Below are 18461 nucleotides of genomic sequence, written 5' to 3'. Positions count from 1 at the left end.
CAGTTTTCATAGCATACATTGATTAATGTCAAAGTGTGTCTGCAAATAAGTGCATTTTGTTATATGTAATGACAAAAATAAGTGTGTTTACCTGTACTTTTGTTGTTGTTTTTTTTGTTTGTTTGTTTGTTTTGAGTCAAGTTCTACACCTGTGCTTTTGTTCTTATTTTTTGTTTGTTTGTTTGTTTTGTTTTGTTTTTTTGAGTCAAGTTCTACATCTGTTGTTCACATGCAACTGATATCAAATTCAGCAGGAGCTTTGTGCTGAATGAAGATAGGATGAGGTCTTAACATATTCATACATAGCATATTCTGCTATGATGATTGTTATATTTTGTAGACTGATTACGTAATAAAAGTCCTCCAGCAGTTCATAAAAAAGTATCTAATGAGTACCATCTCAGTAGAGCACACTTTACATATGATTTGAGAAAAGTTCACAAGTGTTCAAATGTAAGTTTCTAAAATAAATTCTAGAGAAAAGAGGTTAGATGTAGCCAAAAATTGGCAATTTCAGAAGTTGTAAGTAGTTTTTTTTTGTTTTGTTTTGTTTTGTTTTTCTTATTTATGTCAAGTTTCATTTTGCACAAAATGTTTAATATGAAATCTCCCTTTAGGAATGTCAATTGATAGTGACAAAAACAATTGATAAAAATAGTTTAAAAAAGACTGGGTAGTCAGCATCTTTTTCAAAAAATAAATATCCTTCACAGTAAACAAATTATTGGGATTTGTTCTCATGCTGCTGGTGATTTAGACAGGTTCATCATGTATACAGCAATTCTCATTTTCTTTGGTTTTATGTCCTTTGTGTTTACAGTAGGGTAATTGGACCATTAGACATTCTAGTTTAGTTTCCAGACTGTTTTGTGCATGTCTGAAGTGCCTGTATGTACGAGATTGATTGATTGATTATGGTGATCTACTGCTGTTACTAATTTGTTTCCCATTTCCAATTGGCTTTTACTTTTTACAGCTTTGAGCAGTAATTCAGTCCCCTACGCCTCCCTGATTGGCTCTGTGTCCTCCCTCTCTAGCCAAACTACCACTCAGTCCTTATATGATAATAACTCTCTCCCACGATTCGCTCGAAAAAGGTCTAAACATCTTTGTCTCTATTATTTTCTCTGTTCAAGCACTGTTTTAGATGTGCATCAGTCCACCTCCATTTCTGGATCAATTTAGAGTTCTCTTGTGCCTTTTCACTCACATATTTTCCATGGGGGTGCTTGATCTGGATCAAACAGTTTTTAATTTTTAGATGACCGTCACCCATGCTCTTATTATGAGAATAGCCAATTTATTTTAAGCAAAATTTCTAATAAAATGGGAGACAACTAGAACTGATTCAAGTAAATCAAATATTATAGACTAATTTACTAATTGAAATTCTAATAAATCTTGCTATTATATATGAACATTCTTTTTTGTTAGTTGACTGGCAATTTGCTTTAATATCTACATTAAATACTGTCTCACCATCACAGATGTACTATGAAGGTAATATGTAAATATATATTTATAGGGTCAGATGAATTAGGAACAGCACTGCTGGATATTATTAACATGATGCCTGAAATGTCAAAAAAAAAAAAAAAAAAAAAAGTAGAATTAGGAACAAAAAAAGGAAAGGAAGGAAAAACATTCTGTAGGGTGACTGTGTTGTAACCACACGGTCATTTTCAGCTACTTTATAGGAAATGCAAGTTAATTGTCTTAGGCATGCTCTTGAAATTCACGGTGACAAAACAAACAGCATTGTGCAACATGGCTTCCAGCTTGAGCCCCCTTGAGTCATCACTGTTTTTTCTTTCTCAATTTCAAGAGATTTTTGGGTTCACTAGCTTAATTTTTTCTAGCCAGCTCTGATTTCTTCCCTGAAACAATTGAAAACTCACTTCATTTAAAGGATGAAGAGGAAAATGTAAGCAGTTTGGAGAAGGGTCACGGAGACAGACTGAAACAATGATGTTCACAAAATCTTGCCTGGCAAATATTCAGCTGGCAAATTGTGCTAGTCGGCCCCACATCTCTTCTGTCTTTCTTTTGCCTTGCTGTCCCTATATTCCTTTCCTCACCCCTTTCTATCTCTGATTCCCAGCTCTTACTCTTCCTTTCCACTTATTATCTTCATCAGTAGACAAAGATGTTTACACCTGAAGTAGATTGTAGGTACTTTTGGGGGTTGATAAATGGGGTTTTAGATTAAACATGTTTTAAGGTACTAGTGCAGTCAGTATGTGCGTCCAACCAAACTGTACAACCCCTGCTTCTACAATCTGCTACTAGTGAAAACATTTTTGAAGCTATAATTGTCTGATGTTCGATCTTCTCTTGAGTGACTGTTGTCTAAAAGCAATGGTGCATGTAATTCTAGTCATTCATAGTTGCATGTGAATGTCAGTCACCTCAAAATTTCATAAAATATTTAAGTATTTCTAATTTAGTCAGAATGTGTAGTCAGTCTTCTAGACCTTGATACACTGTTATTAATTCTCAAGCGATCCTTTCCTTTCCTTTCTTTTTCTTTCCTTTCCTTTCCTTTCCTTTCCTTTCCTTTCCTTTCCTTTCCTTTCCTTTCCTTTCCTTTCCTTTCCTTTCCTTTCCTTTCCTTTCCTTTCCTTTCCTTTCCTTTCCTTTCCTTTCCTTTCCTTTCCTTTCCTTTCCTTTCCTTTCCTTTCCTTTCCTTTCCTTTCCTTTCCTTTCCTTCCTTTCCTTTCCTTTCCTTTCCTTTCCTTTCCTTTCCTTTCCTTTCCGTTAGTTTTCTGATTTTTTTTTCTTTTTCTTTTTCCTTTTCTTTTACCATTTCCTTTGCAGGTTCAGGTGTCTCCGGTTACCTTGGTAACCTTCATTCTTCAAGTTCGTTTTTCTTGATTATGCATAAGTCACTTTGCTTTCTGTCAAAATACTATTCTTTCCCCTTTAGGGCTTTTCAATGTCTGTTTCTCAGCTCACCTTTCCTCATCTAATTCAATGCAGTTTCCATTTCATACAGTCCAGCAGAAGAAGTTTGAAATGACATTAAGAGTCATTACTCAAAGCAGAGGTCGACATCAGGTCTAACTGTCTCATTTTTCCATGCCTACCTAACCTCATTGTCTCATCTCAGGGTAACTCTTTCCTTTACACTAGGATTGTTAGCTTTGGGAATATGCTTGGTGACTTCTTTTAATTTGGCTTCAGAGCTCATTTATCCAGAGCATGTCGTGCTTTGAGTAACCAAACTATTTGCCTGCTTCTCTTACATTTGACATCTTTACTACTTATACATTTCTAGCCATTCTAACTACTACATTTTATAAATTTTACTATGATGCTATCAATGTAGCTTATTTTAAATTTGGTTCTTCTTTCCTGTACAACAGGTATGGCCAGTCACCCTCCAATACCTATCTTGGAACTTGCAGATAACATTGAAAGACTGAAAGCAAATGACAATTTGAAGTTCTCACAGGAGTATGAGGTAATTTACCCCATTTTCTTATCACTTAAATTATCAAAAATGTCATGCTTACTATTTCTCTAGACTTACTGCTGGTATGTATCCACCCTGGTGATGCCATCTTTATATGCTAAACCATGTTAAAATATGTCCTCTGTGTAGAACAACCACTTTGCTGAGGTGGCTCCTTTGCTTCTAACAATGTGTTCTTTTTATAAGGATCTGTGTCAAGCAGATTCCATGTGCACATGCTTGAAGCAGTGTCCTGCCAATAATACTACATTGATAATCTGTGAATGGTGCTCTGTACAGAAGGAACAGATCATTTACAAGCCATATTGTCAGTAATCTATGACGTACACCTCCCAGGACAGGCATTATTAATATGGAGAGCGATAGCTTCTTATGTCAATAATTTTTTGCTAAAGAAACTTGGAGAGCTATCCATTAAATAGATCCCTAACAGGTTCTTCAACACCAATAAGGCTTATCATATCAAAAATCTATGGACAAAATATACACTGGATGATTAGGAAAATCATGCTTCTTCAGAGCAGCTATGGGCTGTCCTGTCCATTATCGAATGATTAACGGCTCCCAGAGAGATGACTATTTTCTTTGTAGTCTATTGCATGAAATTTCTTTCAAGAATCTCAGGATTGCTGTTTACTGTTGCAATTACACACACACACACACAAAAAAAAGGAATATCTTTTCACATTTCTGCATGTAAATGTATTCTTAAGTATGAAGACTGTAATACTTTCTATAATAAAGAATTAGACAGGGAAATTAATGCAACAGTATTCACCATAAAAATGCTAATATTTGGTATAAATTTTACAATAAATTCTTGTTGTACTATAGGCAAATTAATTGGAACAACTGTGTAGGAAATTCCATTTAATAAATAAAAAATGCCATTACATGTTGTATAATGGAGTATAGTTTCCATTAAAATATACAATGCACCTTGAAGAGGAGTCTCAGGGGAGACCTTATTGCTCTCTACAAATATATGAAAAAAATATATGGGGAGCTGAGGATTGGCCTCTTCTCACAGGTAACTAGTGATAAGAGGTCTCTTCTCACCGGTAACTAGCAGGAATGGCCTCAAGTTGCAGCAGGGGAGGTTTAGGTTAGAAATTAGGAACCATTTCTTCTCAGAAAGGGTGGTTAGGTATTGGAATGGGTTGGCCTGGAAAGTGGTGGCATCAACATCCCTTGGGGTGTTCAAGGAGGGGTTGGACCTGGTTAAAGGAAAGCTTGGACATAGTTTAATGGATGACATTGTTAGTAGGGTAGTGGTTGGACTAGATGGTCTTGAAGGTCTCTTCCAACCTTAATTGTTCTGTTCTGTTCTGTTCTGTTCTGTTCTGTTCTGTTCTATTCTATTCTATTCTACTTACATTACCTTACGTAAAACATGTTGTGAGGATGACGTGGTTCTTCTTATGTTGTAGTAAGAAGTAAAAGAAGTAGAAGAAGTAAAAGCCTAGGTGTTTAGTATTTCTATATTATTTAAATCATTAAAATAATCTTGAGAATGTAATTGTAATAATTTACAAGCAGTTTTGTGAAGATATGCTAATTTTCTGAAAACTTAGTATGTAAGTTTTAAGAACTTTTAAGAACTTTTACCATTTGGCATATAAAGCTCAGATTTCACATTCTGTATTTATTTATTTTGGCAAAACATACCATCCGGGGTAGAGCAGTGAGACACTGAATTTTAAAACGTGGCCAACTGTAAGTCAACATCAAGCTTCATTCACGTTGGTTTGCCCAATGGACAGTCAAAAATTACCTTTTAAATTCCAGCTTTAGAGAAGCCACTTTATTTCCAGTTACTGCAATGTTCACGCATTTTGAAGCAGGATTAGTGAAAAGCACTGCTATTTTACTTCATGGTCTAGTTTAGGAAGTGGACAAAGGTTTGGTGATCACTGTAAGTCATCTTCCTGTCTTGGCTGTGCATTCCTGTTGTCTCTCTCTTGTGCCAATCTTGGCACTAGTGTATGTGCAGCTGTTCAAGGATTATCTCAGGAAATAGATTTAGCTGAGAACTAATTGTTTTATTTTTCTTTGCTGTTTTTAGTTGGATCAATTCCCTGAATGAGCTAACCACATGGCTGCATGAGCTCTAGTGCTAGCACAAGGGAGATGGTGGGAACATCTGTGGTTGAGGATTGGGACCTTGTCTTTCCTCACTGATGATGTCCCATAAAAGCAACTGTCAGATTTCCAGGCAATGATGGGTACAGACAGTAACAATTCAGTTATTGTCACTTCAGATTAAGTTTGAACTGGTAGCACAGAAGGAAAAAAAGATTTTTCATCATCAGGAGTTAAAGGCAAGGATACAATGTGTAGTAGGAAAACATTGACTTCTGTCAATAATAATAAAGTACTTCATTTAATTCCCATTTGAGGAAACAAACATTTTTTGTAGGTGATTTTTGTTGTTGTTGTTGTTTTTGTTTTTTAAATATATATAAATATGCAAAGCCCTTTTTTCTTTACACTTTTTTTTTTTTTTAATGGAATTTCTTGCATTGCATTGATGAAATTCTAAAATAGACTGATTGTGTACCATGACTATTGTGGCAACTTTGTGATATCATAAAATAAAATATACATGTACAGGTTCCTGATGAACACTCACTTCTCATCCAGCTTGTAGAATTTCTGTTTTGTTTTGTTTTGTTTTTTAATGCTTTAATTATTATTTTTTTCCACATCTTACTTCAGGTGCCACTTAGAAAGAATTACTTGTGCCACAGCTCAGATTCATCTTACACATTATATACACCCTCTTCAACCTTTCAGAAGCATTTGTACATTTGCTTCTGTTCCATTCTTGGTCTTGTTGCATCCTCTTCCCTTTGCCAAGAATTTCTGATAAAAATTGCATGCAAGTTTGTTTTTCTCCACATGTTTTCTTCTGCCTTATACCTTCCCAGCCTGTTCCTGCTTTGTCTTCAGACAGACAAAAAACAACCTATCTTCACTACTTTCACCAGAAACAACAAAAAACTGTCTCTGAGAAGGCACATGTCTACATATGATCTCCTCTGCTTCCCCTCTGTCCTCATTTTCCAATGAAATTCCCTAACTTCCTTGTACCCTTTCAGGGAAGGTGAAGAGGCCTTCTTTAGAGATCTAGGTCATGAGAGGAGACAGGATTGATTTCTTCATACAATCCCATACTCAACTCACTTGTCTCCATTTATCTGACAAAGCTTCGCAAAAGCTTTCTTCTCTTCTCTCTGCTCCTCCCTGTCCCTCCCCTTGGAAGCTTTGATGTCATTGATGGGAGTAGCTTCTACTTCTACAAATCTTCAGAAACTGTTTCACAGTGTATCATTCAGGGATCCTCCTACTTCAAAAGGGAATTTGAAGAGAACAGCAGACATCTGCCTTTATACTTTTGTGATAATTTTTCTGATACTTTTTCTAATACCTTGAATATCAGACTCATGGGATAACAGAGGCTAAGCCCTAAAGACTATGACTATTATAAGATTTAAATAAGCTTATAATTAACCTGTTGGATAATGTGGTTTTGTAGTTTTAGCATAGTTAGTGCTATATCCTCTTCTCAATAAAGTTCATTTCTATTTAAAAATATTTTTTTCTCTAATACGTCTTTAATTGGTGTTACCTTGCAATGTCCTAGCCTTAACAAAATATTAGTTTACCTTGCTGCCACAGCATATCCTTTATGTCACATATTTCTTTTGTATTCCTTAATTTAAAGACATGGCTGTCAACTTCATCTGATTATTATAAAGCTTTTTTCCAGTTTGGGCAGTTTCAGTGGGATTTTAATGCAATGTAAGTCTCCATATGGACTTGACAGCTGCTAAGCAGAAAGCTTTATTCATAAGAAACTGACCTTTATATCATATCTCCTTCTTAACTTAGGCTTTAGAGTTTAACAATAAAAAATGGTCATGGAGATAGACTGAATCAGAATATGAAGATACTTCAGTAATCAATCAGTAATTTCCTCCTGTCACACAGAACAGAAACTCTATTCCTTCTCCAAAGCAGATTCCTGGGTCTTGCATAAAATACTTTCATATTTATTATCTGGGATCATTCCTTTATACACTTAAGGAAGTAGATTCAAATTTTCAAATTTACGTATATATACATATTTATTTATTTATTTATATTTTTTATTTTTGGTGGGGGTGGGGGTGTAGTACCCTATGTCTCACAGTTCCTGAAGTTCAGTGATGGTAGCTGCAGCCAGACCATTACCTTTAATGAGCAGAATCTAAACTCAGGTTACACCAACACCACTGTGTGGAGCACAGACTTACAAAACCCAAGAGAGTTAACATGGGCTCTGCAGGATCGCAGACTGCTTTGTCCTAAACGTTGTAAACTGAACATTGTAACAGAAAAATTGCCATGTTGGACTCTTTGTATTATTGTATGATTTAGAGTATATGTGTGTGTGTATGCTGGTTAACAAATATTATGAGAAATTGTATATTATTGTACTGTTTTCTACATCAAGGGATAAATTACAGCCAGTATTTAACACTGAGAATTGTGAAAAATGAAGAAAAATGTATTTTGACTCTGCTCCACACTGCCATGCCATTTAAAGTTTCATTGTAGCTTTTCAGTATCAGTGGGTAGGATCTGTGATGAGAAGACAATGTACTGAATGTGGTAGGTTTATCTTTTTGTAATTTACACTGCAACAGGATAAGCACTGGACACTAAAACACAGTACATTTTATATAAAGGAAGCAAATATAAAGCTTATTAATATAAAACACTTTACAAATCCATGAATAACAAATAACCTGCTGAATGAATCCGTATCAAAGAAACAGCTGCACTTAACTGCCATAACATTGCAGATAATACTGACTCATGCAAATTTCTTCTCATTAAATACATAAAAATAAATAAATAAAACTTATTTTTCTTTACATTATCTTCCTCTTTTCTAATGTTATAAACAACATTTATTGGTATTCTATAACTTTACTTTCATAGGTTGTGCTCCATTTACTGAGAAACTATTAGTGTAGTCAGTGAACAATGAAAAATTGTTTGTCTTTTTCATTGTTTGTTTCATTGTTTGTCTTGTCTTATTAATAATGCATATGCTATTCACAAAGGTTATTTGCTGCTTATTTCCAACTATGGTCATGACTGAGCCAGTCGGATATTTAAGACTGAAAATTTCACAGACATAATGCCAGAATCTGAAATGTCAATAGTTAAGATTAATAGTAGAGTAGTTCGTCCTTACTTGGTGCTGTGAATGCCTCTTCTGAATAATATAATTTACTTATGCTTATGTAATTAAAAGAATATTCAGATACAAGAATGACAGTGTTAGTTTACTAGGATGCTAGATTTTGGAATGATACCTAATGCTATTTTGAAAAGGAATTCCATGGAGATTGTATAAAAAAACAAATAACTGCAATAAATGTCACTTTTATTTTGCTCAACTGAAAATACGATAGGAAGAGAAAGATGGTCCATTCCTTATACCAAGAAAAATCATTCAAGAATGTAGTATATCGAGTCATTGTAAACAAATTGGACTTTTGTGTTTTTGTGTTGTTTTCAGACTATTGCAATATCTTAGGGAGTTTCTGGAGGAAAATGGAGAAATCAGTGGAAAAGGCCTTTAAGATAGATGCTTCTGGTGGCAATTATGGATATTTCTATACATTTTGGTAGCAGTTCTTATAGTCGTGCCATACTGCACAAAACAAGTATCCTTACTTCTTTCACACATACACAAATAAAAATGTTGAGAGTGTTTTAAAATACGTTAAAATTTTAAAACAGCACCAGCATTTCCTGAGAGTGGTAAAATGTTTAATGTTAAATTGCTTTATATACTATATCAAAACAGAAAAAGAGGATGTATTAATCAGAGAAATATTTAAACTAAGCTAGGTCTTTCATTCCTCTTCTGCTCCTGGTATTTATTTCCCACCTGAAGAGGAGAATAACCCATTGTTTTCAGCACATAGGTATTTCTACAGACAAAGGATTTTAATTACATATGGGATATAAACAGATTGCTCTTAAAATGGGAGACAAAAAAATGCAAAACAAGTTTTTTAAAAAAATCCGTTTTCTAAAGCTTTTTATGTAAAAGACTGTCCTTCAAAATGAATAAATTTTCAAATAATGAGTGTTTTTCTAATTAAGTATGCTTTAATAATAAACAAATATGCATGCTCTGATCCCACTGGAATCAGGTTTATGTGATCTCATTTGGTTACAGAATTATTAGCTTGATATTGAAGAGGAAATGTCTTGTTCTTGAGAATCTGGCAAAAGCTCTATTTCTATCTGATCTTGAACAGTTGGGTCACTTTTCTTTGAGAGTCAACAAGAAATCACTCGTGTATTTCCAACTCAATTTCTAGAACCAAGATGTGACCTCATATTTGAGTTCAAAATAAAACAAAAACAAACAAACAAACAAAAAAGATTTACTCATGAAAAAAAAAAAAAAAGTAGTGTGTTTGTCCCTCATATCACTTGGGAATGCCAACTTATACAGTATCATGTGAAAAACTCTGCCTTAGAAGGAAAATGTGATTCAACTGGCAAGTTGCCATAATGGTCTATTAATGTTCATACATTTAGCATTTATGTTTTGCTAATACAGTATGTAATTCTCATTCTATTATCAAGTTTTCTGCATAATAGAATAATATATTATTATAAATTCATTAGCTACGATATGAAATTCTTAGCACAGTCACTGACATTGGTAAAAGAGGGTCAAACTGATCATTTTTATGGGTAGTTGACTACTTTCTCCAATTGTGCAGAGTCTATCTGCATTGACATCCTCTTAAATTTGTGTTTTTCATTCTTGTTCTTGCTAGTCTTAGATTCCTCTGTGACACTGTGCTTTTTGAAGACCTAATCTGGGCCTCAAGCATAGCACCTGCAGTGCTATGTATCATGTTTTCTTTTCCTTCCAAATCTGTGAAACCTCCACAGTAACTAACAATGTCCAACCCCCTTCATTTGGTGGTTTAGCATAGTAGAACCATAGTAGAACATTGTTCCATGGCAGCCAGTTTATGCCAGAAAGTTTGGCATTTTGTCATTCTCATTCCTTTCCCAGTACTGCACCAGGATATACTCCTGGGAGACTCACAGTGACAGCAAGCAACATTTGCCTCTAGTTTAAGTAGCCTAAAGGAAATCCTCACTGTAAGCAAGTACAGACATTGGCTGGGGGAGTCGTTTAGAATTCTTTCAAAAACACTTCGTTGTTACCATGGTTCATAGTCAAAGAACTATTCTGTGGATGATACATCATACCCGTACATATTTCTCAAGTATTTTCCAAGTCAGATTTTTTTAATTTTTTTTCCCCCAGCAGCCAACCATTTAGAACACAATAGCTGAAAGATTAGTCAAAGCATGGGAGAGTAATAACAGTATTATGGATAACGTTATTTCTTTTGCACAAAGAACCATACTCCACAGTTACATTATGAAGAAATCCAGTTCTTTGTTAATGACAGCTTTATTGAAGACAAGCTTTCAGAATGAATATACTAGAAATCCTATTAAAGTGCCATCCATTAAACCATTAAAGCACTCATTAAAACTGTTAGTACAGACTTGTTATTCATGAGTTATTGGTCTTTCACACTTCTGAAATGTGTCTGCCAATACCACTCTACTCTTTGTTCCAGTGTAGCTATTAAGTCTGAGGAAATATAGATTGACTTTCTTTTGCCAAAACAGAGCTTTATGGGAGGGTAGTTAGGCCACTAAGTGGTTCAGATTGATGGGAAAAGGAGGAAAGATTGAAGTTCAGGCCTGTTTGACCAGTTTTGATGTTACTTTTTTTAACTAAGTCTTTATGCAAGACAAAATATTAATCACTGAATTAAATGATCTGGCCATGCATCACACAAAGAGTTCTCATACTAGAAGTATAGTATGCCGCCATGATGAACACATCATCATCTACTTGTACAAATAACTGACAGAAAGCTGTTGATTGATTTTTTTCTTACATATTTCTTATATATTAAGGAATGAAAAGAGGAAGAAGAATACAGAACAGTTTAAGTTAAGATTTAATTATACATGTATACCTCACAAATATATATTCATGGTTAGTGTAGATGTGTTTTATTCATGGTCAATAATTGCTTTTATTTAATAAATTATTTATAGTATAATGCTTTTAAAATACTGTGAGCATCTTTAATTTATTTTGAAATTATAGTGGTTACATTCTGTATTGTTACTAGAACTCTGAGCTAAATGCATACCACTTTCTACAATACTGAAAATTTGTCTAGCAAACATTCTGCACAAGTTTTCATATTCACCTCTATTCACTCAAAAAGGAAAATTCTTTCTGAGAAGAATCACTATATAAATATGATAGCTTTGTAAAAGTCTCAATACAGTGCTTAAGATATGTTAAGCATAGTCACGCAAGTTGGTAAGATCATGAACCGAAATATTGTTTGTTAGTTTATTTTTCTAAATAAACTTTTAGGTGAAAAAAAAAATGAGGAAATGAGAAGAAATCAGATTCACTGAGAGTTAAAATAATAATAATAATAATAATAATAATAATAATAATAATAATAATAATAATAATAATTCATTTTTAATTGTTAGTAACACCAGTAATAACTGCTAGTAATAGCCGTACAATTCAAGTGAATCCTATCAAAACCACAAGTAAATTTTGTATGGTACCCATCATGCTCCCAAACTGTTAGTTTCTTCATTGTTCCTCTAAAAAGTCTAATTTTTTCCATCCAGTTCATCTTGATGGAGAAGCTGCCTCACACTCTGCTCAGGTGAGGCAGTACCTGAAAACGAAGTGAGAATCTGAACCATCACAAGCTTTTCAGTCAATCTCAGTCAAGTTACAAAGGAGAGCTCATCCAGGTCCAGCACCAGAGTACTGTAATAGAACAAAACAAAATTCAGGAAAATTAACTAGTGAAATGTTATAAAAGTTAATTGAGTCTAGGGTTTTAGTAGATATGATAAGATACTGAGCCTTGGTTTCCTAAACAGAAATGCTCAGCTATTCTAAGATCTACATCAGGAACCCAAGGAAAATGATTTTTTTTTTAGAATAATCTCAAGGAAGAAGCAAAGTAATATCCTGAAGATTAGTAAAATAAATTTTAAGATACATAAAGATGCATAAGAATTGAGCAGTCTTGTGGATAGACAAGTATTAATTATTAATCTAAGGAATAAATACTAGCAGATCACATAAATTAATTTACCCCATGTCCATTGTCTCATTACCTACTGTAACAGATTACAGGTCATATTTTTAATTTATGTTAATATAAAATATACTTGGAGCTGTTGTAACAGAACCTGGGACAACTCAGTGTAAGTGATATAAAATCACAGAATCGCAAAAGTAATGGCTTGACCGTGTAGTAGTAGTATGGAGCTTCTGACCTGTGCTTGTTTGCTGGCCTGCTGGTGGAAAGTGACCCACCAGGTCTCTTCACCATTGGTCTCTTCACCACCTAGGCAAATCTTCTTGTATTTTCTGTAAAAAGTTCCTTTTTACAATTTAGAGCAAATCATCAGAGGGAACTGCCAATTGTTGCCAGGAGTAAGCAAAAGACATGAGCTGTAAAAATGAGCTGTGTATATATATTGCTAAAACACATCTAAGGACTTTACTATTACAGAAAGGGAAAGTAAAATAATGTGTTATTCATCATTACTTCTCAGTGTTGTGTGGCCTTTCATACAGACAGTACCAGAGTGGGCATAAGCAGGTACCACCTGCCATTTACTCTGTATGTATATGTCAGCCATGGTGGAAACAATAGACCTGGAGTTCTCTTACAAATGAAGCATGAAGGACAAATTTCAGTACATTAACTGCATTTTGGAGCATGAAAGAAGCAGGAAATAAACAGTGATTCTAGGACCATTGAATGTGTAAATCATTAAAATTTCCTAAATTTATCTACATTTCTCACTTATCGGTGAGTCAAGGAAACAAAAATCAACAGTCATTATATTTTCCCTGTTTCCCTGAGCAACATTAGTATCATGTGTTGGTCTGGCACCAAAATTAAAATAAATAAATAAATAAATAAATAGACAGAAACAACATTATTTTTCTTCTGGAAAACTTCATCAAGCACATTTGGAGTTTATTTAGTAAACGGAACACTGAATTGTTTGAACACATGGACTTAGTAATAGAGCAAGAAAAAAAAGAATATCTATCCCCCTTCTTCCCAGTGTTTTTAAGATTTCTGACTTTCTTTTTTTTTTTTCTTTCCCCCATTCTCTGTTATATAAGTATGCATTTGCAAAACTGAATGGAATGAAAAGAAAAAATGAGGGATAGTATACCCTTGCCTTTCTGAAGAGAAGGCAATTACCTCAAATTTGAAAAAGTTGTTTGGAAATTCAGATGCATAAAAACTGAATGCTTGATTTAGTTTAAAATACTATATAATATGTTGCAAAGCATCCCAAAGTCAGTTTTCTCTCAAATGCAAAATATTTGCATAGTAAATATGTTTTGCATAGGAGCATATGTTTTGTAACCTTTATAAATGTATGTAGTGCTCAGCTAAAATTTTCAATTTTCTTTTCTTCTCTTTCTCTTTTGAAGTCTGTTGATCCTGGTCAGCAGTTTACATGGGAACACTCTAACCTGGAAGTAAACAAACCAAAGAATAGATATGCGAATGTAATTGCATATGACCATTCTCGTGTCCTACTCTCTGCAATAGAAGGTAAGGAGACCTTTAAAATTAAATTAAATAAATTCTAAAATCCGTTGTAATACTAGCTCCTGATATCTTTGCATAGGAATATAAAGTGTTAATTAAATTGCTTCCGGTAAGTTCCTGTAATGACAGTTCTTTTCTGATTTTCATTCTCAGTAATTCATTATGAAATTGCACTGAAATTGACACAGGGTCACATCTAGCACCAAATGTGTCAGGTCTCCGCATGTACGACAAGGTATTACTTAAAGTAAATTGTCATTGCTGTTTACTTACAATAGTTCTGGAGAACAAATACAGCAACCACTATGCATGAATTAAAGTCTAGCAATAACATTATTGACATACCTGGTTATTGAGTTATGGTTGCCAAATCCTTAATCTAGGAAAAAATCTGTTCAATTTTGTGTTCTTGGGTAAAATTTGGATAACCCTTAATAAAAGCTTCTCTTTTTTTTTTTTTTTTTTTTTTTTTGTTTAATTTACTCTCTGAATACTGAACGAAATACACACACACAGACATTATTGAAACCTCAGTATTTTGCTACCAAAAGATTGGCAGAGGGGTATGATGACAGTTTTTTATTATATCTTTTTCTGACACAAAGGTCTCCAAAAAACTGAAAGTTTAAGAGTTTTGACGTAAGCATCTAAAATGAAGAGCCTTGGTTATTGTGTCTGTTTTACCAGGTGCTAAAGCAACAGGAATCACTGGATTTCACTCAGGATTTCTTCTCTTGCCAGTTCTGCCTTATTATTAAGCTGCTTCCCAGGTTGAAGTGGATTTTCAGTTTATTCCATAGTGTTGACAGACAGGTATTAATGATGGGCAGAAGTTTATATATTTAAGTGAAATGAGTAAAATAAAAATAAAAATAAAATTTCCTTTATTGTCTGTGACAAAGCTTGCATATGATATATAAGATCTAGGGAACTGTATTCAGAGTCATAATTATGTTAATCCTAACATGCTACTAGTTAAACTGTAGGGTATTTTGATTTAAAGTTTTAAACAATTTCTTACATTTGGCTGACCTGAAGACATTGGATACAGGAGGGAAAATATTATAGGTGCCATCAATTTTATTAACAGCAGTTTGGTGAAAAAAAAAAAAAAAAAAAAAAGGCACTCATACTGATTGAGGTTTAGATATTTCCTTTATTTACTGCAGCTGCATGTTGCGGGCTTTGATTATACAGATAAGAGCTTTTCAAATGTATTAGAAAATTAAATGATTGCCTTGAAGAATTTGTGTCTGATAATCTGCTTACATTTTTTTCCACTTCTGAAGCTCATACAGTTGCACTGCCTTTTTTTTTTTTTTTTTTTAATGTCAGTTAGCATATTTTGCTTCTTCTGCATTGCTTTGTATAGCTGTATAGAGCTCTGCTGCCTTCTGATAGAACTATGTCTCAACACAGAGGCCAGTGTGCCTTGATTAGCATTATATTTTATGCAATTAAAGAAAAATACGTCTTTCTGTGTCACTGGTACACAAACAAACAAATAAACAAATAAAAACACCTAGATATACAGTATGGAAAACTCAGCATTTGGACAGCCATTCTTCATTGTTATGTAAAGATCTTTGGAACAAAATGTGTAACTCAGAAATAAGTATGTTAATTGAAGACTCAAGATTGCCACAGGATTTTGATTGGACAAAGAGGTGTGTAACAGACAAAAAAGTCTAATTGCAAATAAATGTATTTGTTAGTTTATAAGCAAGTCAGACATCTGTGCTTAGAAAGTTCTGCCATGTTCTCCTTCATGTAAGTGACTCATTAAATTTGGCTCCCTGAAAGAAAACAAACCTATTCTGAGAATAAGAAGAAAAACAAAGAGGCAAAACAGAAACCACTGATCAAAGTAATCAAAGGTATCAAATTATGCAGTATATTGGACTACTTTTTAAAAATAATAAGTAGTAAAAACATTTTTAATTTTAAAATCTTAAAAACATTTAAAATCTTTAAAAACATTTTTAATTTAAAATCTTAACTTTACCTGTAGGAAGGGGCTGAATATATTTATAATGAGCAGAGACAACAAACATTTAAAGTGTAATGTTTGCTTATTTTTATAAGAAAGCAATACCATGATGACATTAACATTTCTAACACTCTAATACTTTAATACAGTGACCTTAAACAAAGAAATACATTATAGCCTTCCACCCATTGATAATACCAAGTTGTTAAAGGTTGTCTATGTCCTGAAACACAAGTATTAGTAACTCTTTCAAAGTGTTTATTTTGGTACCTTTTATAATTCGTTACGCATGGAAATGTTCCATCCTTTTTTTGTGTCCCTATCTTCTTGGCCTCTGTAATTGCCTGTAGCAAGGAGTTCCACCACATACTAGCTCACTTTGCAAGACACATTGCAAACTCACCACGTTTAATTTTTATTTCATTAGGAATCCCTTTGGAAGTAAAACTCACATTAGTTGTGGTAATTTGAATTTCCACCTGAAGAAAAATTTTCCTTTTCAGAATTGTGTTCCCATACATTCTGGAAATCCCATCTCTTGGATTGTGCTGTCTTTGGATGTATCTAAGAGGGACACTTGCAAGTAAAATTTTACAGTATTATGAAAGAACATAAGAACATACTGAAATTTCTTGTATGCATCTAGCTGGATCTGAGGGCAGAATTTATAGATTAAAAGAGAAGTAGACCAAGTTAAAACAGCTAGATCTGTAAAAAGCCTCAAAGGAAGAAATATTTTCTTTGGCAAAAAAAAATAAAAAAAATAATTAAATAAAAATTTAGCCTTCTGCCTTGTAAAAAGGCTTGTCAGTTCTTTTAGGAGACATCCAAGACTAAAGGTCTCCCGTATGTGGCATAGGTTTACATAATGACAGTCATGAAAAAAATATAAATATAAATAATGTCCATCATATTTCAGCAATATAAGTTTTGTTTGATGTGAAATGTAGTGGCTTTACTACAGCTAGAAGAGTGTGACTATAATGCAAAGGCAAAAAAAAAAAAAAAAAAAGCAAAAATCAAAAAATCTACAGAATTTTATTAATTTGATTGCCATTTATCAGTAAATTAATATTGAGTATGTAGGTCATGCTCTTTAGATTTAGAAAGCATTCTGATCAATGGAAGATCGTGAACAGTTGTGGAATATACAAATTATTCACACTTTCTCATATTGTAGTTATGTTATATTCTGCAAACAAAGTGTAATTAAATGCTGAGATTAATTTTATGACACTTCATCTCTGCAATTCTAGAGTGCCCTAAGAATAGCAAAGGTATTGCAGTGATGAGGCAATAGACTACAGAAAGATCAATGAACAATTTAGAGTAGTGTTCATGGTGGCTATCTCAACTACAATGATAAAAGGTACAATGATTCTAGCCTATGCTGTTATATATAATAATTCTAGCCAACTTAAGCTGTTATAGTTATAATCTATCAACAAAAATTGAGACATTCTCGATTCTCTTGAAATCTGCTTGGCACAATTCTGACTTTTTTCTGTACACATACACAGACTGTCCATCTCGAAGTATTCAGCAAAATGTTGAGTGGCTTTTTTTTGAACAGAGGATGAAGAATTGGCACCTTGCTATTTACTGGGCACTCACATTGAAACTGGCCCTCTTAGTGTATCCTTTGAACATATAAATGTTTATTTCTGTCCAACAAGACCACTTTTTTAGATTGGTTAAGTGCTATTCAGTCTTAAAGAGCTGGAGAATCACTGAGCCAACTTTCAGACAGCTGTAAACAGTATGATGACTTCAGATATCTGCTTGGCACTGTCATGCAAGGTAGTGATTCCACAATAGATTGTGACCATTGTGCTGGCAAAATGCTGTGTCTCTGAGGAACTGCACTAAACAATGCATTTATTTTCATTCTGCCCTATCTTAACATTAACCTTACATGTTTCTCCTCTTGTCTTAATATATAGCTCCCATATATTCCCTATATGTCACATTTTCCAGATTTTTTTGCCTTTTTTTTTTTCAAATAATTTTCTTCTGCCCTCTACACAGTCCCTTTCTTTGTGTGAATTTTGCATATTCTGCCCAACACTTTTTGATACTGCTTTCCAAAACTTACCAATACTTTCCAAAACTTACTGTAATTTAACATTTAACTTTGAAATTCCATATCCCTTTCATCCTCTCCCTCTTTTCCAGATTCTAATAATCCTAACAGTTCATCCACAATACAGCAATCTATAGCTTTTTTCTTTCTTCCTCTTTTCTTTCTTTACCT

General features: G+C 33.7%; 1 protein-coding gene across 1 annotated transcript in view; it reads left to right on the top strand.

The window, feature by feature from the left end:
* The window catches only part of PTPRD (protein tyrosine phosphatase receptor type D), a gene marked incomplete at its 3' end in the record, with an annotated part of 401990 nt that overhangs the window by 322446 nt on the left and 61083 nt on the right, over nt 1-18461 (top strand). Inside the window, exons 23-25 of the mRNA XM_084305402.1 lie at nt 2818-2859; nt 3366-3463; nt 14097-14220. Coding sequence (XP_084161528.1) covers nt 2818-2859; nt 3366-3463; nt 14097-14220 — 264 coding nt within the window. The remainder of the gene's footprint in view (nt 1-2817; nt 2860-3365; nt 3464-14096; nt 14221-18461) is intronic.

Source organism: Netta rufina, assembly GCF_964035555.1.
Source record: "Netta rufina genome assembly, chromosome: Z".
Taxonomy (NCBI): Eukaryota; Metazoa; Chordata; class Aves; order Anseriformes; family Anatidae; genus Netta; species Netta rufina.
The sequence above is the reverse complement of the archived record's forward strand: the minus strand, read 5'-3'. Positions and strand labels throughout refer to the sequence as shown.